Source organism: Schistosoma haematobium, chromosome ZW (assembly GCF_000699445.3).
Source record: "Schistosoma haematobium chromosome ZW, whole genome shotgun sequence".
Taxonomy (NCBI): Eukaryota; Metazoa; Platyhelminthes; class Trematoda; order Strigeidida; family Schistosomatidae; genus Schistosoma; species Schistosoma haematobium.
In genome coordinates, this window is record NC_067195.1 from 24,100,008 (window position 1) to 24,124,956 (window position 24,949).

Below are 24,949 nucleotides of genomic sequence, written 5' to 3' on the forward strand. Positions count from 1 at the left end.
GTGAACTTGTAAACCGGTTTTTAACATGGTCTTCCATAATCACAAATTCCATAAGTTGTAGACCGGCGTAAACATCATCACAAAGCTTTGACGACTTTAATGGATTCATACAATTCTGAAAAACAATGAATCAGCCGTGAAATAAAGAATTAGACTTAGTTATCAGTATCACATTCAATAAGTTCATCAAATAGCAGGTTACAGAATGTACCTATAAGTCTCTTATTTGCAGACAGCGCTAATCATTAGAGATTTCTATTTCCTTTAATAAAAATTAATAGGTAATCTTTACAACACACATATCAGTGTTATTTACAAATTGCTGAAGTTAGTTTCGTCACAACATACAAGCGTAGTCTGGCTTATGAAGAAAATGTATTTAATTAATGTGGCATAAAGGAGATATGAATACAAGGAACTTGTGATTCTGCTTCCATTGCTCATTCACTTTTCGTCACGTTGTCTGCATGAATTACTTCGGACGAGTCAGTCTGTAATGCAGTAGGAATTCATGAATTAACTCACTAATAGTTGTTTTTTTATTCAAATCTGTATCGTAACAAGCACTGGGAATTTATTCAGTGTCTGACCCTTGTAGTATTTCGTCTATACATCTGCTATTAGCAAGAGAAATTGGTAAGCACCATTTAGATATTACTCGACAATATGCATCGTAACTTTGTTCACATTTTCGTCTGCGGTTGTGCATTTCGTTTACAGAAAATTATTCGTCAACCCTATAACAGACACATCATAATTCAGTATTAAGTACGACATGCTTTTGTCACCATGCTCAGAAGAGACACCCATCGTTTCACTTATGAAGATTTTGTGCCTATTTAATTTGGTGTTATACACTGTTCCTGTATACGTTGAGAAAGCCGGTAGAAAAGACTATCAACGTCAATTGTTACTCACATAATTTTTCTCTGATACGTTACACAATAATATGTCACTTCAGTACAAAACAATGCTACCTATAGTCCAAATAACCTTTTATAGCTAAATACAAACAATTTATATAATATTCATAGTTAGTTTAACGCTTGCTTCTTTCTGATTACATTTTATAAACGACTACGTACATCTATGTGTGCCATCACCATAATCAAGGAGGTGAACCATATATAATGCTTTTCACGGCTTATTTTCGTGAAAACTCAATCTGTAATCTATTTTTGACTAGAAAAATGGTGATTTGACTTGTTTGACTTTGTATTGTTAAAAATAACCATATTACGCCAACTACATATTTACTTAGGTAGTGAGCACGAAATACGTCAAACTGCTTATAAATTGAAATAAAAACTATCTTCCAGTCACAAAGATTACGAGAAGTCACGTATGATGGAAAAAAGGCTGTTAATAGCTGATAAATAACGACACATAAAATCCACGACAATATGTTACATGTGCGCGAAAACCCGTGACCTAACGCGCATAGTGTGCCCTAATAGAACGCAGCTCGCAATTGAAATTACCTCATCGTTCCCGCGACCCTGTCCAAAGGCGGTCATTTCACATTTGTCACCAGCCTTCATATTTTGAGAGCCTGAGGTCTGTGGCGTGTTTGTAGGCTAGCTTGAAATAACAGTATATGTACCTATAGGAGACCTCTATACTTCAGAAAAGGACGAATGACATATAGCTATCTGTATCTTCAAATGGTTCAAAAATGGTTCAAATGGTTGTGGACGAAATTGAAGAAGATTTCAATTGACGGGCTTCCGTGTCTAGTGGCGGTGAATCACCAATACCCCCAGGCTGGAACCTAGGTATATTAACGATAATATACTTCGATAATATGTTTCGTCTACTGTTCAGCCTAAGAAAACCTCTGATCTACGCTTTTTAACTGCAAGTCTTCGACATTTGACGCTGGCCGCACTAGTCTTAATGAACTCACCTAGCTGAAGGCACTCAGTCACGCATCCGCACCAAATCACTAGTGGGCACGCAGTGCATCACACCTCCTACGACCACTAACCGATTTAGGTTGATCACATCTCGATACATAGATAGCCTATCAAATATATCTGCGAACCTCTTCGCATCTGACTTTTGATTTGACTGGGTTGGAACATTTCTGTCATAAGAGGTGTTACTGGTTGAGGCGTTTTCAAACTCCAATCACTTGTGGCACTTTATGGTGAACCCGACGTGATTTGGTACACCAATTTGTAAACTGTGAGTCTGTTCCTTTTTGGAACTTTATATACCATATTTTTACTTTAATTTTTACATACTGTGATCTTTTTAGTATTTTTGGATATTCCTTTCTCGTTCATTGCTATCCTTTATATTATGACCTGACAAACTCCTAAGTTACTTAAGATAAAGACTGTTTCGCCGCCCTCATTTCAACTAATACCATTTTAGACCGATAGCATCAGGGCATGGTCCTGCTACTCAGAAGTTGACTTCCACGAGCACAACGTGAAAGACCTACATGCACAGTTCCTTGCAGTAGTGAGGGCACTACCGCGCGAATTCAACAGGTATGTCACACCTAATATGTTTACTAGTGATGTTTCGGAACCTTAGGAAATTCTAAAAAGGTATATTCCTAGACACGGAGTTCTAACCTTTTTGCAAAGCTTAGACAAACTTCTCAATCACATCGATCTACGACATAGCTCAGCAACAGGCATGTTACGAATGAGAGGGGTCACTGGCCAATAGATCTTCAACGAGGGCCTGTTTAGACAACATTTCTTATTTAAGCTTCCACAACAGGTGAAGGTAGTGCTCATCTCATTTCAAACAACGCTGTGGACGAGCTGGCCGCATCTCTCGACCGAATTCTGTAGATCACCAGAACTTTGAACGCCGAGGTGCACCCAGTCAAAGAAAAACCTCAAACAGCACGAACTGACGTAACGGAACACTATCATACTCTGACACCCCACCTTAGTATTCGTCATGACCGTAGGCACTCCAAAACTCCTCGGAGGAGTACTTTACGAAAACAATCTGTCCCTAGATCACGAGAGACAGGTCTCTCTGGTTGGTGCTGAAATCATAATCAACACAGAAATTCTCGAAATTGAAGAAAACCCTGAAGTTTCCGGATCTCCAAACCGACCTGCACGCGCTCATGGCAACCGTGGCCGACGAACATAGCCATCTGTTATGCATCACTGATGCGACTACGAATGTTCGCTACCTCCTCGACACCGGCGTCACATATAATAGTTGTTGGTGTTTTGTTAAACCGGGATCTCAGACTACAAGGAGGTGATAGTATTTTATCACCAGTGGATGGTGACTACGACATAGCTCAAGTGCTCTAGGACTTCTTTAACGTTGTATACACCATAGAGACCTCCTCTCTCAAATAAAATCTGGTCCCTTTATCCCTACTGGACATTTCGATTATTAGGGTGATTGATGTCTTTGGTCCGCCACACAAACTGGGTGTTCAAAAATCTATGTTATGCGACGGCATGCGGATGAGGTTGTACTAGCTTAGGTTGGTTGGTTAAGAGTTGACCCCAAACAACCAAGCATATGCCAAAACAGTATTGTTCAAGTATTTATTCACTTCCTTATTTTGTATAAGCGTTATATTCCCTAATATCTTATATCGAAAGTGGTGAGCCCTTTTTGAACACAAATTCAACCTCATTTCTGTTATTAACATTTTTTTTACTTAATCGTAAAAGTAGACCTGATTATCCGTAAACTAAGTTGAGTATACAACTAGTTTATTCCGTATTATCTTAAGTTATTCGTGTTATAGTAACCATTTTTCGTGCTAACTTTATTGCTATATTTGTCACATACCTCATGTCAGACTCAATAGAAACCCATAATCTGGAGGATTTGTCACCAGTAGAGATAGACACTGTTATGACTACGAAATCTCGACTTCCAGAATTTGATCGTAGTGATCCTGAGTTGTGGTTTGCTCAACTAGAGCATTATTTCACGAGACACAATATCAAATCTGAAGGGATTCGCTATAGAGACTTGTGTTCTATCCTTCCTCCTTCAGTCGCCAAAGAAGTCCGTGACTTGATTTTAGATCCACCATCACCACAACCATACACCATCTTAAGACGAGAGATAATGAACCCTTTATCATTATCAGATAATCAAAGAATTCAAAGACTTTTTCAAGGTGAAACACTAGGTGATCGGTCGCCGTCACAGTTTTTACGTCACCTCCAAGTCTTAGTGGGTGATAACACAGTGGGTGAAGCAGTCCTAAAACAAGGATGGATACAAGCTCTCCCATGCTACGTCCAACACTGTTTGGATGCACAAGATCCTGAAACCTCATTATCTCATTTAGCGCGTATAGCCGATAGAATAATGGAAAGAGGTCCTCCAACTGGATCAGGCACAATAAATCACACACAAAAAGTAGAATCAGCAAAAGACCCCGTAATAGAAGGACTCATTGCGAGTGTTAAGAGTCTCACTGAGGCTGTCACCAGAATGCAAATGGGTCATAGAAACAGGAGCAGGTCACCACAACGACCACGATCCAAGTAAAAAAAACAGGTCACAAATGTCCAGACAATCTGGGCAGTTTTGTTGGTACCACTGGAAGTTTGGTGTCAACTCAACCAAGTGCATGCAACCATGCGCCTGGCCTAAGCATAATTCTAAGACAGCGGGAAACGAGTAACCCCTCCCCAGGTCGCGACGACTGAGGAGGGGCGCCTAAACAGTCGCTTGTTTTATGTTAGAGACAGAAACTCTGGTTTGAATTTCTTGGTAGATACTGGCGCTGCTGTTAGTAATAACCCTTCAAAATAATACTGAGCTGAGTCAAGAAACATCCCCAATTACACTTCAAGCTGCAAATAAAACTAAAATTGCGACATTTGGGCAGAAAAATTTAACCCTAGATTTGGGGTTCAGGAGGCAATTCCCTTGGGTTTTCACGGTAGCCGACTTAGATCTGGCAATACTGGGGAAGGACTTTCTAGAGAGATACGAATTTCTAGTTGACACCAAGAAACGGCGATTAACACTAAAAGAAACTTCGTATTACACAAAAGGCGAAGAAAGTCACATCAGCTCTCTTAACTTGATTCAAACTCCTCCAGTAACAACAGCGAAATTCCAAGATATACTCGCGGAATTTCCAAACTTAACTAAACCAAACCCGCAGCCTTCCAAAGACAAATTAAAAGTAAGTCACACTATCAAAACCGAAGGTGCACCGGTTTTTGCAAAACCCAGGAGGCTAGCACCAGATAAGCTCAAAATCGCTAGGGCCGAGTTTGATTATATGCTACAACTGGGTATTATCCGTCCCTCTGATAGTCAATGGGCATCCCCTTTGCATATGGTCCCAAAGAAGAATGAAGGTGACTGGCGACCGTGCGGGGATTACAGAGCCCTCAACCGTCAAACCTTTTAGATAGGTACCCAATACCGCATATCCAAGATTTCGCAAACGGTTTACAGGGTATGAACATATTCACTAAAATTGACTTAGTCAGGGCATATCACAATATCCCGGTGGCTGATGAAGATATTCCCAAGACAGCTATCACAACACCCTTTGGCTTATTCGAGTTTGTACGCATGCCATTCGGCCTGAGAAATGCGGCACTTCCTCAGATATTCTTGTTCCACATTCTCACACTTTCTCTTGAAAGCACGCAGCAAACCGTCAGCGATATTTGTAGAAGAAATCACATGCTACAAAATAAGATGACAAGCTAGTAAATGAAGAGACATCCATGGACTATCGTTGACAGCGTCAGTCGTCACTGATTGTAAGTCAAACAGTGAGCGAGTTGATAATTTTCCCTTGGCATGAGAAATAGAACTAAGGTGTTCTCGATAGATAGGTTAATCGAACCGACGTTCCTACGGAAGTCGATTCTAGGGGGAAGCTAATGTAACAGCTTAGGTTGGTTGGTTAAGAGTTGACCCCAAACAACCAAGCATATGCCAAAACAGTATTGTTCAAGTATTTATTCACTTCCTTATTTTGTATAAGCGTTATATTCCCTAATATCTTATATTGAATATTGAGAGCCTTTGTTTGTCTGAACAGATAATCCAACGCTCCACTGTGACTGGGCGAAGATCGAAATAAAGACCTATTCACTACTTCTCTGGTTTCTTCTATCAATAGCACGAGGGTTACCTTAAGGCACGAAAAGGTTACTAAAAAGAATCCCAGATTTTATGACACATTCTCTAGGTATGTTTTAATCTAGTGATAACCGAAAGTAGACTACGAAGTTATGGCTTAATACCAGGTACGAGACATAATGTTGAAAACGACTGTTTCGTAAGCTGAACTGAGGAAGCTGTTAATATTCTAGAAAAGTTATTCGCAAAAGATTTATTTATCTAGACAAAGACCTGATTTTTCTTAAGAGCAACACGATTAAGGAACAGGTTATTTGAGTTTCGAAACTTTATCGGTGATTCCGGAAACCTAGCGTACTCTTGAAGACCAAAAGCTACTTGTCAATGTAACTTTATTCATCTCGCGTAAGACTTTGATTAAGTCACACATAACAGAGTGTTTTTTAAGTTAAGTAACAGTGAGATAAGTGGTAACCTATTTAAGTGGATAAATGATTTTCTAATTGGATATCAACAAAGAGTACATGTCAACTGCAAGCAATTTGACCAGAAAAATGTGTCACACGGTATATTTTAGGGGCCAGTGTAAGATCCGTTTTGAATGTTTTGTGTAAGTGTGAAAATCCCTCCATGTATTTACTTGTACTTTGTTCCTATTGATCCCTTAAGTGGTACATTGTTAGTTTTTTGATTACATTTGAATTGTTAATATTTGGATTTTATTATAGTTTTTATTTTTATTACTCCTTCACTAATTCCCCATGTTTCTTCCCGAACTGCACTTATGTTGTTTTACTTTATACTTAGTCTTGGCGGCAGCCATATTGGTTTGTTCCTCCTCTTGATTGCTTTACTTGTCTTGACTGAGTTTGTGCATTTTTGGTTGTGAATTGAGGCACTCTTCCAGAATTGGAAACACTGTGTTATAAAGCGACCAAATATTAACTATTAATAAACACCTGTATTTTCTGGATGATGGCTTTCGTAGTTCTCCAGGTTTCTGCCCCATACAGTAGAACTGTCTTGACATTTGTATTGAAAATCCTGACCTTGGTGTTGGTTGACAGTTGCTTTGAGTTCCAGATGCTCCTCAGTTGTAAATATGCTGCTCTTGCTTTGCCGATCCGCGCCTTCACATCTGCATCAGATCCACCCTGTTCATCAATGATGCTGCCCAAATATGTAAAGGTTTTTACATCTTCCAAATCTTCTCCGTCAATTGTGATTGGATTGGTGCATGCTGTGTTGTATCGGAGAATCTTGCTTTTCCCTTTGTGTATATTGAGACCTACTGCTGCTGAGGCTGCTGCCACACTGTTCGTCTTGTCCTGCATTTGTTGTTGCGTTTGGGATAGAAGGGTCAGATCATCTGCGAAGTCCAGATCGTCCAACTGCATCCTAGATGTCCATTGTATCCCGTGCTTCCCTTCAGATGTTGACGTCTTCATGATCCAGTCGATCACCAGGAGAAATAGAAAGGGTGAGAGTAACCAACCTTGCCTAACACCGGTCTTCACTTCGAACGACTTTGTCAATTGTCCTCCATGCACGATTTTGCAGTGTAATCCATCATATGAACTCTGTGTGATATTGACTATCTTCTGAGGCACGCCGTAGTGTCGAAGAAGTTTCCATAGTGTTGTTCTGTCCACACTATCAAATGCCTTTTCGTAGTCAATGAAGTTGATGTAGAGTGATGAATTCCATTCAATTGATTGTTCCACAATGATCCGTAGAGTTGCGATTTGGTCTGTACACGATCTATCCTTACGGAATCCTGCCTGTTGGTCACGAAGTTGTGCGTCTATGCAGTCCTTCATCCTGTTTAACAATACCCTGTTGAAGACTTTTCCCGGTATTGAGAGAAGAGTGATGCCCCTGTAGTTATCACACTTGCTGAGATCGCCTTTCTTTGGTATTTTGATCAGGAGTCCTTCTTTCCAGTCTGTTGCTACTTGTTCCTCATCCCAAATCTTATTGAAGAGAATGCGGGGTATCCTTGCACTTGCCGCTACGTCTGCTTTCAGTGCCTCTGCTGGAATGTTGTCTGGTCCTGCTGCTTTGCCACTCTTGATTTGTCTGATGGCCATGCTGATTTCTTCAATTGTTGGTGAGCCAACATTGATTGGGAGGTCCGTGGGTGCTGCTTCGATGTTGGGTGGGTTCAGTGGAGCTGGTCGATTCAAGAGTTCTTTGAAGTGTTCTACCCACCTGTTTTGTTGCTCTTCAATGTTGGTGATTACCTCGCCTTCCTTGCTTTTCACTGGTCGTTCTGGTTTACGGCGATTTCCAGAGAGTTTCTTTGTCGTGTCACACAATTGTCTCATGTTCCCTTCTCTTGCAGCCTTTTCCGCCGCCGTTGCTAAATCTTCCACATATTTACGTTTGTCGGTTCTAATGCTCCTCTTCACTTGTTTGTTTACTTCTGTGTATTCAGCTTGTGCCTTGGCTTTTTTCTGCTCTTGGTCGACTGGTATTGATTGCTGCTTTCTTGTTCCTCCTTTCTTGAATCTTATCCAGTGTATCAACAGTGATCCATTCCTTGTGGTGGTGCTTCTTGTGGCCCAGGACCTCATGACATGTTGAAGTGATTGCCTCTTTGATCCCCTTCCAGTTGCTCTCCACAGTAGTTCCTTCTCCATTGAGTAGATCATGAAAGGCCTGGAACTCGTTGCTGAGGACTATCTTGAATTTGTTGAGTTTGTCAGTATCCTGAAGAAAGGCCGTATTGAACGTTTGTGATGTTGTCCGCCCCATTGTCCAGTGCTTCTTGAGTCTCAATTTCATCTTGGCGACCAGCAAGTGATGATCTGATGCTATATCAGCTCCTCTCTTGGTTCTCACGTCCTCTATAGTCCTCCTGAACGTTTTGTTGATGCAAATATGGTCGATTTGGTTATGTGTAGAGTGATCCGGTGAAGTCCATGTGGTTTTGTAAATGCGCTTATGTGGGAATATGGTGCCGCCCATGACCAGCTTATTGAAGGCACGTAGGTTTGCAAATCTCTCACCATTTTTGTTTCTTTCTCCCAGTCCGTGTCGTCCCATGATGTCTTCATATCCAGTGTTGTCCGTCCCAAACTTGGCATTGAAATCTCCCATCAGAATGGTCAGGTCCTTTGTTGGGCACTTCTCGACGACTGACTGCAGCCATCGTAGAGTTGATCTTGAGCGTCTTCAATGTATTCGTTGGTAGGCGCGTAGCATTGGATGATGTTCATTGAAATGCTCTCTTTCCTTGTTCTGAAGGAGGCTTTGATGATCCTTGGTCCATGAGATTCCCATCCTATAAGCGCATTTTGCGCTTGTTTGGACAACATCAATGCAACTCCTTGTGTATGTGGGGCATTTTCTTCATGGCCGGAGTATAACAGGAGCTCTCCTGTAGTTAGTCGTTGTTGTCCAACTTGTGTCCAATGTGTTTCACTGATCCCAAGTACCTCTAGGTTGTATCTTCTCATTTCTGCAGCGATTTCGAAGGCTCTCCCGGTGTCCCACATTGAGCGAACATTCCATGTACCTGAATAAATGGTTGCTCTGGTTGTCAGAAGGGGTATTGGCCTCGTAACTTCCGAAGGAATTCGGCTTTCATCATGAGGCGTCATAATTCTTCTAAATGAAGACCTTCTGACTCCCAGGGCAGAGTTTAAAAGGTTTGAATAATTTTTTCTGGTTAGCGTTTTTTTAGCGAGTTAGTTTTCTACGGGATGCGGACGCTAACCCCATGCCCAACCCTCCTCCTTTATCCGGGCTTGGGACCGGCAGTAGCCCCCGGAGGGACTCCAGGTGGAGTTTACTTCAATGGTAGTAATATATAAAAGAATGATTGCATATAAGGGTATAGTACAAGAAGAAAGGATTAGTTGGCAGAAAGAAAGGTACAATGTAATTTAAATCTCACGGTTTAATGGAAGACAAAGTGAACACATGGAAGTGATTGCGACAACCACCGCATGGGCCAGTTAATGAAGGTCGATAAATTAATGAGCGTTGGTTTTCCTTTAACTTCAATTGGTTCAAATGGTTGTGGACGGAATAGAAGAAGCTTTCGCTTAACAGGCTTCCTTGTCTAGTAGCAGGGGTTCACCAAATCCTCCAGGCAGAAACCTAGGTATGTTAACAATAAAAGAGGAAAAGAAATTAGTAAATCATAGTGTGAAACTATCCTTAGTCCTTAAGAACAAATCAAGTTGCCTCTTAAAGGACTCCTGGGAAGTCGCTTGGATTAGCTCGACCGGCAGCGAATTCCAGCATTTGACAACTCTTAAGGAGTTGAAGTTGTGTCTACAGTCCGGTAGTTTTCCTCGACTTAGCGAGTGTGAGAACATCACGCTAAGCGGCGTTGCCAGTATGGCGAAATGGACCATGTCCGGGCCAGGAGAAGTGTCTAGTCTTAAGTTCTGAAGTTTCCGGAACACCAAGTCAGCGCTTAGGTTCACTCCGGAAAGTCCTATGGAATTGCAAACGAAACTGTCATCAGTAAAGTTAATGTCGGTCGGTTGAAATGTCTGGGAGTAATGTTCAGCCAGAAGGTTAGCGGCGTCGCCATCGTTGTTGGTCGGGCCGTTAAGACCTACCAGTTGGGAAACTCCAGTTTCGGCTTGACGAAGAGAGGCTGCATAACGGAATAAGCTTTTAGGATTGGAGGCAAATTTGTCCATAAGCTTTGTCTGGTACTGAAGTCTATCTTCTCTTATAGCCTTCGTGCATATATTCCTGATATGTTTGTATTGCCTGTACGCTCCGTCGTTGTCAGTTCGTTTGTATTCCGCCTAACAGTGCCTTTTGTGGCTTAGCAGGCGAAGGGTACGGTTCTTGATTATTGTAGGTGGCTTGCAGCTTTTGGGAACCGTATGAGAAACTGAATGGTTTGTAGCACGTAAGAGCGTGTGCAGTAAGAAGTCCCAATGACCGTCCACATCGAGTTGAGGGTGAACATCCCAAACCACCTGCTGTAGATAGTCGTGTAGAGCTGGCACATTCAACCGTTTAAAATTCCAACGCAAGTTATTGGTGGGATATCTTAGCTTAGTTTTACTGACAAAACTGAAGGCTATGGCGGCATGATCGCTTTTTCCCAGAGGAGCCAGGATTAAGAGGTTGTCAACTAGAAATTCTTCGTTTGTGAATACACAGTCTAAGCGCGACGGTGTCTGACTGTTTCTCCAACGAGTTGCCGACCTCACATTTTCGTATAATCACAAGTCATCGATGAGGTTGAAGAACCGAGCTTCAATTGAGTTGTCGCCTCCAGTATACGTGTGTTCTGCGAAGTTGACTCTGGGGTGAATAAAGTCCCCTAGAATCAGGATGTGTGTGAAACCGAGACGAGTAGAGCGGGATAGTCCTTCCAGCATACGACTATCGTACTCGATGTCGGCAGTTGGCTTCCTGGAAATGACTCCGACTAGACACCTCGAAGTACTGGACAATCTTACAGAGCACCAAGGATAATTGACTTGTTCGACGTTCAGCGACCCGATTTCCAAATGATCTGGCTAGGGCCCAGTGACATTTCACTGGCCCTACAGTCGTGTTCTGAAGAAAGTCGAATAAATCGAGAGAACTCTGTTACCGTGAACAACACAGACCATACAGCTTCCGGTCCTTTCAAAAGCGAATCTAAGGCTGGAATAGAAAGTAATCAGTTGTTGCTAGTTCTACATATCTAAAGGTAAATCCGAAATTATGACAAGAGGCAGGTGACTCCAAAAATATGGTATTCAGTTCAGGATATTGACGTATGACTAATCATGGTGACACTGGTAGGCACAAGCTACGTATATTTTTTGCCGGTATATTACAAAATTGTTGACGCGAGAGCGAATGAAGCGAGAAGGATGTGCAATTTAAGCTGCATGTGTAGTTATTGGACAATAATCAATACAACATAGGAAACGCTGCAGAAGAAAATCTAATACGACCTAAACAACACATCATGGTCAATAAAATTTCTTTACAAAATAAACGAAATTATGAGAACTCTAAATACTGACTAAAATACTATTTACAAATTGGGTTTTCATTAACGACACGATATTGAATATCTGGGGGGACGGTTTTTAAGCAACCTACGCTACTATGTATGTTAGTGAGATTTTTTTGGGGACTTGCTGAATGCATTTATTTCAATGTCTTTAGGGTTGCTATGTTTAAGAATTTATCAAACGTTCAGTCTAGTTGTACCACTGTGGTATAAGTAAGGTTTCAAGGGAATTTTATTATTTGCGAGCCTGGTCTTGGTGCATATCATACTAACTAGTTTGAGTAGTAAACTGCTTTGTTATTCACGTATTCGTATTTAGTTCAGAATTATGCTGGTCAGAACACACAAAGAGTAGAATGAGTAGCTTTATCAATTTCGATAGAATGGGACGCTGGGGATACGAACCTATCTTGTATTAAAGTTTAGTCTAAACCCCGCTTTTCTACAAACAATTGTCGGTATAGATATGGCAGAAACTAGTTCGAAAGAAAATGTTGACGTACGTAATTCTGAATAAGGCAGATATAGCAATATTGCTTCATCATTATATATTGTCTCACGACTGTGTCTGAAAATTCGATTTCATTCCTTTAGGTATTTCTGTCGAGTTCAATTTGTCAACAACTGACTAGATAGATATCTCTACTGTTTACAAACTTATTTTGCCTCGGCTTCACGAAACTGTGTGACTAGTTTTTAGGTGGAAGATAAGAATTCGGTGAGCAATTATTTTTCGAAAAAATCGACTGTGGTTGCACAGCAGATGGAATGCTTCTGCATCTCCATATGAGGGGTCACCGATGTGGCGTATGCACTACATAACTTCGCGGGCAGGCCCATCAAGGAGATTACTCGAGGCGAACTCTGATAAATTTTGTTTCTTCCAAAGCTAGAAGTTTGATAGATTATATTTTCTTCATAAGGTGGTCACGTGGAACGTTTCCAATCATTTTTGTTTCGGGAATTCAGGTTTCCGTTCCATCGTATGAAGGATTTTATCTGCGGTTGATGGTTTGAAGTAGGACACTATCGTTTGTTTTTGTCCATTGGTTTGCCAATTGTTTGGTTAGCACACTCGGTCTAGCGGTACTGATTAGTTTGGCTTCTTATCTCACCATTCTGTCCATCCTGTAAGATACCAAAGTGTTTGGGCTTATATAAGCACTCAGAATTGACAAGAGAGTTATATAGTCGAGAAAAAAAATCAAAGATGGGCTCGTTATTTTCTCGGAAGTTAGTTGTTTCACTTCTATAAGTCGTACTAGGTTATATGGTCCCTTGGAACAGAGATAAGTCTGTCAATGTGACTTATTTCGTGTTTAGACCTTGATCACTATGTAGGTGTCTGAAAGTATATTACTATATGGGCTTCTGTTCATACCTAGACAGTGTATAAAACCCACTAAATTTTATGAATATTACTGTTAATGACACTAACACTTCTATTGCCATAGTATTCAGTGTCAGTCAGCTACAACGTAGAACCAGGCACATATATTCATCGGTACAAGTTGCCATACCTCATTAGCACAACAAGATGAATAGCGAATTTATAAAGTAGTTACTTCAATGGTAGTAATATATAAAAGAAAGATTGCATATAAGGATATAGTACAGGGAGAAAGGATTAGTTGGTAGAAAGAAAGATATAAAGCAATCTTAACCTCATAGTGTAAGGGAAGACAGAGAGTGCATACACCTACGCCATTGTGACCGATTCTGAGCCATGTCACTCAGAGTCTCCAATCATTGGTTACGATAGTCACGCGGACCCCAACCAAGTAGTCTGCATCTACCAACATGGCTAAGACTAGAAGTTAGTGACTTCAAGCACTGATGTCACGTTTTGGTTTGACCGTCCCTAACTTTCTTTCAACCATCCCCAACACTAGTCAGCATTACGCGTGGTGGTAATCGGTGTTCAGGCATACGTAACACGTGGCCCAACCATCTCAGTCTATGAAGATTTACAACCTCATCAACTGATTTACCATCATTCCTTAATACCCTGCATGTAACCTCACCATTACTTACCCGGTGATCCCAGCAGATGTGAGCAATATCTCTAAGACAACTGTGATCGAATACTAGTAACTTACGAGTATCCTTAACGGCCAAGTTTCCCAGCCGTGAATTATATTCATCTCTTAATTGACCGATGGAGATCTCGTCTTCTTCATAGATGACGTAAGTTGACAAAAGCCAAACGATTCCATGCAGAGATTTTGTCAGACACCAACCCATTAGGGTTGATTAGACTTCAAAGATAAATGAAGTTGTCGATGCGTTCAACTACTTCACCCCTATCCTTAGTTCAGGTATTGACACAGGCCAGTCCTGAAGCAACAACGTGCATTTAGAGGGGGAAAAGCGCAACCCAAACATCCTGGCATTGTTGCTCAGTCCTACCAAAAGACTCTGCATTTTATTAGCGTCTTCACCAAACACAACTATTTCATCTGCGTATTCTAAGTCGATAAGTGGACCTCCCGGTAGGAGATCAATGCCTGAAAATTCAATCGACGAGAGCGTTATTTCCATCAGTAGGTCTATGATGAAGTTAAATAAAAATGGAGAAAGTGGACTGCCCTGCCGGACACCATTTGAGGCTGCAAAATCAGATGACAGTTCGTCATAAGCTCTGACTTGACTATTGGTGTTCGAGTAAAGAGCCTTCACAAGGTTTATGTACTTCTGAGGTACACCTTTTAATGACAGACACTGCCACAGGACCTCTCGGTCTACAGAGTCAAATGCTGCTTTTAGGTCAAGAAACACTATAATTGTCGGACGCCGATAAGTATGCCTATGTTCTAGAACCTGACGAATGGTGAACATGTGGTCGATGCAGCCACAGCCAGGTCTGAAGCCAGCCTGATTTTCTCGTGTTTGCAGTTCACGAGTCTTAGTTAGGCGTCCGATAATTATTGAAGCTAGTATTTTAGATGCTATGTTAATCAAACTAATCCCTCTATGGTTATCACAGGATGATTTTGACCCCTTTTTATATATTGGGACAATCAGTGATTGTGACCAATAAGATGGGATTACGTCCAACTCCCAGATTTTAGCTAAAATATTAGTCAACCTAATCGCTAAAATTGGACCACCATCCTTAAAGACCTCTGTAGCCAATCCATCTGGACCAGCTTCTCTTCCTCGTTTCAGATTATCTATAGCCTTTTGAACTTCAACTAGAGTCGGGGACCTACTTCAATGTTCCATTCAGGCTGTCTGGAAATGGTGGGTAGTTGTAGAGTAGCTGGAGGCCAGCTGAACTGCTCCTTAAAATGTTCCGCCCATCGTTCTAAACGTCTGGACTGGGAGCAGATAAGAGTGTCGTCTTTTTCCGAGATAGTCTCACTTACACTTGACTTATTAATCTTAGTTTCTTTTATTAGTCTGTAGAGCTGTTTTGTATTACCTACAGCCGCCACCTTTTCCACCTCTATGTGCTTTCGTTGCCCACCACCGCTGACGGTCGTTCCTTAGACTGTTGGTTAACCAAGATCTGATCTGCTTTCGCTCTTCATCGTGTTCAGATCCTGATGGGATGAGTTTACGAGAATCCATTAGTGCAATAGACTTAGAAGAAATCGATTGGTGTTTTGTAACCCTTTGGTTTAAATCACTGATAGATGTCACTGCTGTTTGTATATCTTTCCAAGCAACATCTGGGTCAGCCTCGTTTTCAAAACTACCTAAGTGTGACCTCAGTTGTTCCTGGAATCTACTTTCTGCTTTTTCGTCACTCAGTTCAATTCTAATGGGTCTTCTTAATGTGGATTTTCTGCATCCAGTGAGGCTCAAACAAATGCGTGCCCGTATTAGAGCATTATTAGAGTCCAAGCAGGTATTCCAGAACGAGCGTGAGTCTTCTATCGAGCCTCTACAACGATGACTGATGGCAATATGGTTCACCACGTCAAGGTAGCAGCAACGGTCTGGACTATTAAGATACTAACTACTATTAAACTAGTTTCACAAAACCGAACTAATGTTTTAGGGATATGCTTTCTTCGTGGATATAGGGACTGTGATTTCATTACTAGGACACACAAGAGCTGTTAAAAGCATTACAGACTAAGAATATTACTTGAAGGATATTTATATTGATTCCTGAAAAACGTGTTGACGTTTATTAAGTTGTGGAAAGTATATCAAGTAGTGGTTACATAGAAATGTCACCATTATAAACTGAAGACGATGTTAGATGGGGTCATCAGTTTTATTTTTCTACTCAACTTCGCCACTGAAAGCATTCTGTCTACGGGACGTTGGACGAAAATTCCAAAGGTGCAGTCTCGTTTTACAATTGATGCTTTAAAAAGTGGAGAGCATATACTTTACACCAGTTTCAGTCACCCAAACTAAACGGTAACAAATCAGAAATTTGCGATATGATTAGACATAACTTGGAATAATCTAAATCTACATCATACAATAGTTCCTACATATATTTTTATTGAACAATAAGCAGTGAAATTCTATATGGCTTATACTTATGGACTTGGTAACTAGTCAATCGTTAATCATGGACAGTGAAGGATTAGGCACAAATCTGTACCCAATAATGAAAAATTCGTATTCGTTCTTTTTACTAAGTTTGCATCTGTTTGAAGTGCCACACTTTGCCCCCTTCATATTTTCTAGGAATTTAATACTTCCATTTTAGAATGTCAGGTCAAAGTAATAGAAACTAAGTGCAGAAAAATTCTTACTTTCTTCAGTCCATGGAAATCTCCTTTAATTTGACCAACAACTTACTTTATCTAAATACTTAGGGATAAGCTCACTAATCAGCTGAGAACACGCTGGAGTCAATTCTGACGGCTTAAGAAGAACACTATTCCCAGCAGCAATTGCACCAATTAGAGGCTGAAATGATAAAATGAAGGGAAGTTCCAAGGGCTTATTATTAAAACCATACCGTATGGCTGCTTTTGAATAGTTACTGTATCCATTAACGTGATGAATGACGATGGAACCTGGATAATTAATTACCCTCATAACATTTGTTTTGCGCACTATAATCGTTGGCTATGGTGACACTTAAGGGGGAAGCCAAAAGATGAAGTATAGAGTTGATAGTTGAGGTAGAAGTAATTATGGAAACTGGAGGAGGAAAATTGATTATGAATACGGCGGTCTTGATCGCTGTTAGAGGTATGAGGACGGTTATCACTTCCCGGTTGCCCAAACCGTGGAAGGGTTCTTCTAGAGGTACCTGCAAATGAAATCGGGTTGGAGTTGATCTTAGTGACATGAAAGCGTGACCGCAGTGCCCAGGGGACAACTGCTTGAGGCGGGTCACACACGACCTTTTTGTGGGTAATTTTCTTGTTAGCTCTGTACTTGTTGAGACCTCACCGCCGGAGACGGATATCCGTGCGACAAGGCGATGTGTGCATTTTTAGGGTGAACGTTTTCTAACCCCATCCCTCTTTGTGGGAAGGCAGCATCGCTGTTATGCTGGTTGTCTGAAGGAAACACCTTACTGCCGTCACACCTCTGTACAGTCGGCAGTACGACTTCGCCTTCAGACCTTGGGTATACTGCTTTTAGTCTTACCGCTCCTCAACCGACCTGTTTGGCATGGTAGGACCTTGAGGAACGATTGTTCCAGCCAGTATAGCTCGATTAGTTCATCACGATAGGCAAGCTCGACCACCACGTCAAGGTAGCATCAACGGTCGTCAATGCCGTAGTATTCACATTGGTGGTTTCATCTCTTGTTGATGTGGTGTGGCAGCTTGAATCGACGGAAATATGTATTAGGTCTCACGTTGCTTGCAACTGACTGAGATTTTTCTGGTTGGTTATTATGTTTTCAAAACTCCTGCCTTATTTTTGTTATCAAAAGCCGCTGAAGAACTAAAATATATGCGTTTCATTTGCACTAATAGTTGTATCGGATATTAATTGATCAATAGTAAAATAGTAACATACTCTAAATGTCTTTCGGTGATTAGCATCTTGGGAACGGTGTTGTAAATATTGGCAGATCTACTGATCTGGTTGTGATTACCAATTCTAATCAGCCGCATCGGCTTTACGTGTTCATATGTTTGTTCATCAAGCCTCCTTACTGGAGTGGTTGGTTTATATACGATGGTACCCAAGACAGTTCCTTTTTTAGCTCATTCACCAAGTACGAGCCATACTCAGTGTGAGGGTTTGTGATACTACGCGGTTGCCCAAACTGAAGTAGGTAAAGCCGATTTCAAACCAGGAACTTAGAAGTGGAAAGTCGAGCCTGTGGATCGCGAAGCCACCCCTCAAAACAGTTACCATGTTATTAATAAATGTAGTAGCAAGTACTGAGAAGTTATAAACTCATTGTCTCTTATATTTGTATCTGTCCTAGTATACCAGTTAATCTTCACTTACAAGTATTCATCTGCGAAAAATTTGAAGGAATTTATTCGACAATCGCTTTGATATCAATCATGCATCAGCTTGCTAACGGGTGTACCTGTTTTTAAATGCTATCAAGAATGCGTAACTGAATAGTGTATACATACTCGGTTCTAAAGTAGGATCTTTGAGCACATTTCTGATGCTAAACAGATTTTATATTTATTTCAGCAGTTAACGTTGTACTAAGTTGTAGATAGATTCGTTATGAAGGTAACATCCAACAGAAGTTTGGAAAAGGCTAATGAATATCTTCGTCATTGGACAGACTAGTGGTTGGATGAAGACCCATATTTGCAGTCTTCAAGCATAAGGAGGAAGCTTGTTGACCAAATTTATACTATGACCACTAGCGATACTTCTGTTAAGTGTAAGTAATGGAAAATATGTGGATTATCGACAAAACTAACCGGTTAGTATTAAACTGTCGCTGTAAAAGCGATGGATATGTTAGAACAGCTATCTTAGGGATAAATCGCCTCTCAGTTGCAATCTAAATAACATATTAACATCCACGTACTAACTTTGACTGGAGTAAAAATGACTATAATAATGACAAAATGGCACAATATACAATAAAGGAAACTAGCCTATTCGATCATTGCACTTTCCTTTTTCGGATTCACTTTTTAAAACTCAATTTATTTTTAGGCATTGTCAGCCTTTGAACTACATTAAATATGCTTCTCCAGAAGCTTGGTACTTTAACTGGTGTTATCTCCCGTATAATTCGCTACGTGATAATGTTGGGTGCTCCGATGTGAGCTTGAAAATATGGTTTTAGAAGGTAAAGGGGTATTATCGTAGTTTCATTCGCGAGTGTGATATCCTGAATTGCTAAACATACCGTACGAATTAAAGTTGTTTACAACTATGGAGAGTTGGATCTGAAATCGTCCCTACTACCTTTTCAGTGTAATATTGTCTTAAGCAATATGTACATAAATTTGATGGGCATGTTATAAAATTGCTATTCAGCTAGTTTCACGCACCGAAAAAGAAATCTGTTGTGCAAACAATAATGTATCATAATTGCGTGATTAATCATGATCATAAGACTATTTATATCAACATTTCTGGAAGTCTCTTTAGCAAACTAAACTTTCAAAGTATTTTATGTCGTATCATGTTATTCTTACCAGATAATTTTGCTACAACGACCCATAAGTGCAACTGATGCAAGTGTAATCAAACAGTAATTATGGGACATATTACTGAGTCTTTTTTTGCTGTACGACTGGTGTGAAAGTAGCAATTAAACAATCTGGCATTACTAAATATATCTTCCTGCTCCTAAAGACTATTTTTACATCTCAACTCAATATAATGTTCAAGCACATTAGTGTCCAAAATTATCTAGCTCTGACTTAATAGTCTAGATATTCAGCTAACAGATTATTGTTCAGATCCTACATCTTTCTGGTTTGGTAAGTAAAGTAACTGCCCTTCAGTGTAGTGAGCGATCGTATATATAGTTAGCCCAGTAATAGTTGGTACTTTGTTGTGGTAATCAGGGTTGACTGTCGTGACGAATCAGTCGGGCTACGCCCCTAAATGCCCTAGTACGGCCGAGAGTGCGGAGTCAGCTCTTCCTCTCGAAATGTTCTCACATGGCTACGCGTATACAACCACTGCCAGGGAAGTCCTACTCACTGCCTTTTCGTGAAGTGGGTGTTGTTTACGAAACTGAGGGGACGAAAAGTGAATGTCTGGCGCTTTAATCGGGTTGGTGGGTATGGAGAGTCCACCTAGAGGAATTGAAAAACCCTGATTCCAAACCAATGGTGCCTATGGGCTCCAGGATCCAAAGAGAACAAGTGGTGTTAATCACCGACTACCATGGGACTGCATCTCCTAATGTTGCCCCACTGTCTTGTGGATTAATCCTGTAAGTCGAAGGCTCGGGGAGCGAAGCCTGAAGGAAACTATCTGCTTTGTTTTTGGCTCTCGGGAAGTATTTCAGACCTAGTGCAAGTCGAATGACCTGTGGCGCATATATATTTGGCGCCTTCTTGTACCAATGTGTTTAAATAGATGGTTTAAAGTAAGCACTGTGTTTACTACTAGATTAGGAAATATATTGTGACAGCTGCTGTTTTACTTGAGATTGCCCAAAAGCATTTATCAACACCGAGGTTTCATGTGTTATATAGCTTGAGTTGAAACGGCTTTCCGTTTATTTAGTAATGGATATGGAACTCAATTCATTGACTTAAACACATCTTTTTATATTTCATTTGACTGTTTTCTCATAAGTAGCAAAGTAGTGAACTTATAGGATCAGGTAATATATGTAATATTCGTCAGGTTAGTTTTTCAGCTGTTCATTAAGTCTACGTGGTTTTAAATATTTCGAGCACTGTTCAAAACCTATCACGTTCTGTACCATTATTCCCGATGGCCTGTTTTCAGATGAAGGTTTTGCACGAACTCAGGAAGGTTGATTGGCCTTTGCTAACTTGCATCACTCGTACCGTAGGTTAGACGTCCGTTTATCAACCAAAGGACGGGTTGCATTTCGCTCTGTCCAACTTTATGTGTGTGTAGCGCAACCACTAAGGATCGAGGATATTCGTAGACTACTAGTATTTGCCCATATATGTCTCCAAAGCACCCCTCGTGTATTTTAAGAATGCCTGGTTTAGGATACTGGGTTAAATATGGCAAATCGATTGATCCTGTAGTCTCCGTCAACTGAGGTGGCTGGGACGTGTATTACATATGCTTACCTCGACGGGGGATGTCTAGTGTAGGGGTAGGTTGGAAGAAAGCTAGGAGCATCCAAAACAAGACATAGCACCAATCTATGAAGTTAGTTGTACTGGGCCATGTTAATAGGTGTAGGCTACCGGGCTGGGTGCAAAGTGTTTACCACAATTAATGGTTAGAGACTGAATGACATTTCTAGGAATCGTTTGCAATGCTACATTTACATTCGCTCCTTGTTTTTAGGACCTGAGTCCCGAAATCTTATTACTATTTTTCTTTTCCTATGCTTAGTCTTCTGTCGATGCTGATACTGTTAATACTTCTACTACTCTCGAATTTACTTTGATACGATTTGATCTCATCGTGCTGATGTGGCAAGGTAGCTTAAAACTATGCACATGTGTCAGCTTCTACGTTGTATATGACTCACTGACTCGAAAATTTAGTTCTAAACGTTTTTTCAACTAGAGAAAATGAATGTTCAAACTCAAGACTTGACAGTAATTGAAGTAAATGAGTAGTAGCCTTAGTTGTTTGAACGAAAATAATCTGGTAGCTGGATTTTGAGCTATCAGCATGACAACTGCTTAAAGGTATTTGGTAACAGTTTTAAGTGTATGATGGTATCGTAAATACACTTACAAGTAAACAAACCCCAAGTAACCTACTTTTCTGTTCTTTCATATCTATTGCTTTACGCCAGTCAGTCAGTAAGGTATATGCAACCTAGAATCTGACACTTGTGCCGTATGGCTGTATCGGTTGTTTTTAAATTCGCTGCATGTAATTTTGTTATTCTAATATATTCCTGTACATATTTGTATATTTACATGTTTAGGTACTGTATTAAAATGAACTGATGCGGTTAACTGGCTTTCAGATGCCCCTATCACTACTACCACCAGTATATCCATCAAAATCACGAGACTCCTTAAACTTAAGTACAGAAATTCATCAGCCTCCTGAATCAGGAGAAAAGATTAGTAGTGCTGCTAGTGAAGCTGCTTTACATAGATGCAGATTATATGAATTGCGCCAGACGTTCTTGGGGATCTCTACTTCAAAAGACCCTTGTCCGCATTGTCAGACAGGAATCTCTACGTGTACATATGTGAGCACAGATAATCACTCTTTTTATACCAGCCCCGTGGGTAGTTTAGGGTGCACTGTTTTAAATTCAGCAAGGTTTGACCGTGGTCCTTCCATTTATGTAAGTACCCCTGATATTGATTGTCTTTCTTCTGCCACTGAATCAGATAAACTTCGTGAATCTGTAAATATGTACCATAAAACTACTCAGAAGCAGCCTTCACTAAGCTATTATCCTAATGTTGAATACGATCAACTTGATACGGCTGATCAACTTCCAAGTCCTAATTATTCATCCTTTATTTATTCAAATCCTCTTACATCATGTGAAAAATATGCGTCTATAGAATCTTCATTGTCTGGGAAATTTACAGCAAAGCCCAGTTTATTTATCAGTGAGGCTGGGTTTTGTCCTTTAACTCCAGAAGCCGTTCATTTATCCTCAAACGAGTTCGCAGAAAGTTCTAGTCCCTCAAATTCGGACTGTTCTCATGAATATTTTGCATCCAATGAGAATCTAAACTGTCCGAAGTCCAACATTAATATTACTAGTTTGAAAGATGTAACATGGTTATCTGAACAGTGTAAAAAGAGTGAGGATATCCAAAGTTTTTCGCATCGATTTAATAGCAAAAGTTCGGAACCAAGGCACCGGTTTAATAAAGGTAAAGGTGCATGTGATCAATTGAACCCAAATTTACATCATTCAACAACTAGTTGTTTACCTATGTCAAACCCTTCAACTAAAGACACAAGAAAGTCAGACCGGGTTAACACTTATAATTTTAAGACTATCCAATCACATGATTTACGTAGAGATGATACAAGTGATTGTTCTGTGTCTATAGATAGAATAAATAAATACGATTTTCCTTACAAAAAAAAATATGCATCTATTTTGCCTGCTAATCTCGAGCTTACCACAACACATTCACATTGTGATGACTCACAGCTTCGTCCATCAACTAAGTCTGTGATTGGTCGCTGTTTTTCGGTCTCACCCAACCATCGGTTGTCACACTCATTATCTGTTTCTCGGGCCAATCAAAGTAATGCAAGGGTTGATATGAGTGAAAAAGTTTGCACAATGGATAACTCAAACAGCTTCACAAACGGACGTATTTTTAACAAATGTTTTTGTGATGATACACAAAATCATATAACACCGTCAAACCAACCTTCATCGTGTTCTTCAGTGCCCTATAAGACAGATCAGAAAAGAAAAAGTTCTGAATCACTTTCTTTGAGCGATACTCAAGATATAATGTATTTATATTCATATGGACATAATAATAGTGGTAAATACAGGAATCAAACAAGTGGACAAAGTAATCAACCGAAAAGCAATTACAATCAGATGCGTGTCGACTCTATACTAGAAAAGCAAGACATATCGAAAAAATGTACTAAGCCAGTGTCAAGAATTACTGCGGAATGCGACGTCTTTCAGCGGAGTCTTGAACCTAAAAATATCCCCGCAGAACAATCTAGATCGCATAGAAACCAGAATAAAACCTCTTTACAGAATAGTATTATGATTAGTGTTTCAAATCAAAGCAGACAATTAGCTTTGGCACAGGCACATGCATTAAAATGTACTGACGAAGATGTGATTTCTTTTGGAACTAGTTTATCATCATTGCCATCCTCAGCGTTATCATCTTTTTGTCCAGGTGACACTTCTCTGGTTACTGCTCATTCTCGTAACATTGGTCGCTTGAATGTGACTCTACCTGGTCTTGCAGTCAATCATTTGTCTAATAGTCATCACTCATCCGACTGTTCAACGCGTGGTTCAATATCTTATCAGTCTAATAGTAATCATAATCCAAAGTCACAAAACCCAAATTTTAGAGGTACTGTCACAGGAGATGTTTGTAAGCAACGTCATGGGAGATTGAATACTGAATCCTCTAAAAGTTGTAAAAACAGAATAGGGATATCTGAAAGCTCTTCTAGTCAATCGCTTTCTCCATCGTATGCCAATGTATTACTTCCTGCTCAGTCATTTGATTTGTCATCGGAATTTCCTTCTTCAGATAATCTGTCTACTAATAGGAATTTAGTAAGTTGAATTGATAAACAGTATAAATAATGACAAATTGTTATAAAAAATCGGAAACGATTTCAGTATAAATCAGTTGTGAATAAATGTTATCTCACCACGTTTAAGCAAACTCACCATATGAAAACTCTCTAACAATTAAAAGGGAAAAGCCAATAAAGCTTAGTGATGTATGGTAATTCAATGAATATTAACTTTCATAAAAGATTAACTTTTTTCATTATCATGAACGCTAGTTTTAGATAACACAACACTTTCCACGATACAACCATAGTTTTTTAAAAAAAAAAAGTATTATTGTTACTGCGATAACTAATGACAACATTGGTGGTTTATTTCATTTTCTGTTTCATATGAACTTTAGCTGTCTGTTCGGTATCACGTACATAGAAACATGATACTGGATACTAAGAATATAAAATATTAGAATGTTCTAAGTTTTGGAAATATTCTGCATAAATTGGTTAATCAACATTCAACAGTATTATCTGTTCTTATAACTATGTCAGCCAGTTTTTCATGTCTTGTTTTTCAGTATTCTTATTCTACAAACGTTAAATAATCTGAATGAACATATTCTTTACTACATGTTCGAGTTTTCGGAAAATTGTCTATATTTA

At 40.0% G+C, this 24,949-nt stretch overlaps 2 protein-coding genes across 4 annotated transcripts in view; one reads left to right on the forward strand and one right to left on the reverse strand.

The window, feature by feature from the left end:
• Positions 1-12,119: 12,119 nt before the first annotated feature.
• KRI1_2 (KRRI-Interacting protein 1) overlaps positions 12,120-24,949 on the forward strand; it is a 55,884-nt gene continuing 43,054 nt past the window's right edge. Inside the window, exons 1-2 of one of the 3 annotated variants that reach the window (XM_051210762.1) lie at positions 12,120-12,146; positions 22,014-24,329. In XM_051210762.1, the coding sequence (XP_051070780.1) occupies positions 22,035-24,329 (2,295 nt within the window). In that variant the 5' untranslated portion in view covers positions 12,120-12,146; positions 22,014-22,034. Of the gene's footprint in view, positions 12,147-21,429; positions 24,330-24,949 lie in introns of those variants that run through there. The other 2 variants (XM_051210763.1, XM_051210764.1) reach the window with 2 other exon arrangements.
• Positions 12,150-17,292, reverse strand: MS3_00003078 (uncharacterized protein). Its single transcript, XM_051210765.1, has 2 exons — positions 16,980-17,292; positions 12,150-16,927 (listed from the first exon to the last, which is right to left on the reverse strand). Exon 2 carries the CDS (start codon positions 14,291-14,293, stop codon positions 13,922-13,924), a length of 372 nt encoding a protein of 123 aa, XP_051070783.1. The 5' UTR covers positions 14,294-16,927; positions 16,980-17,292; the 3' UTR covers positions 12,150-13,921.

Excerpts from the sequence above, each read along its gene's own strand:
- MS3_00003078 (XM_051210765.1), bottom strand. The coding sequence starts at position 14,293 with ATGGGTTGGTGTCTGACAAAATCTCTGCATGGAATCGTTTGGCTTTTG.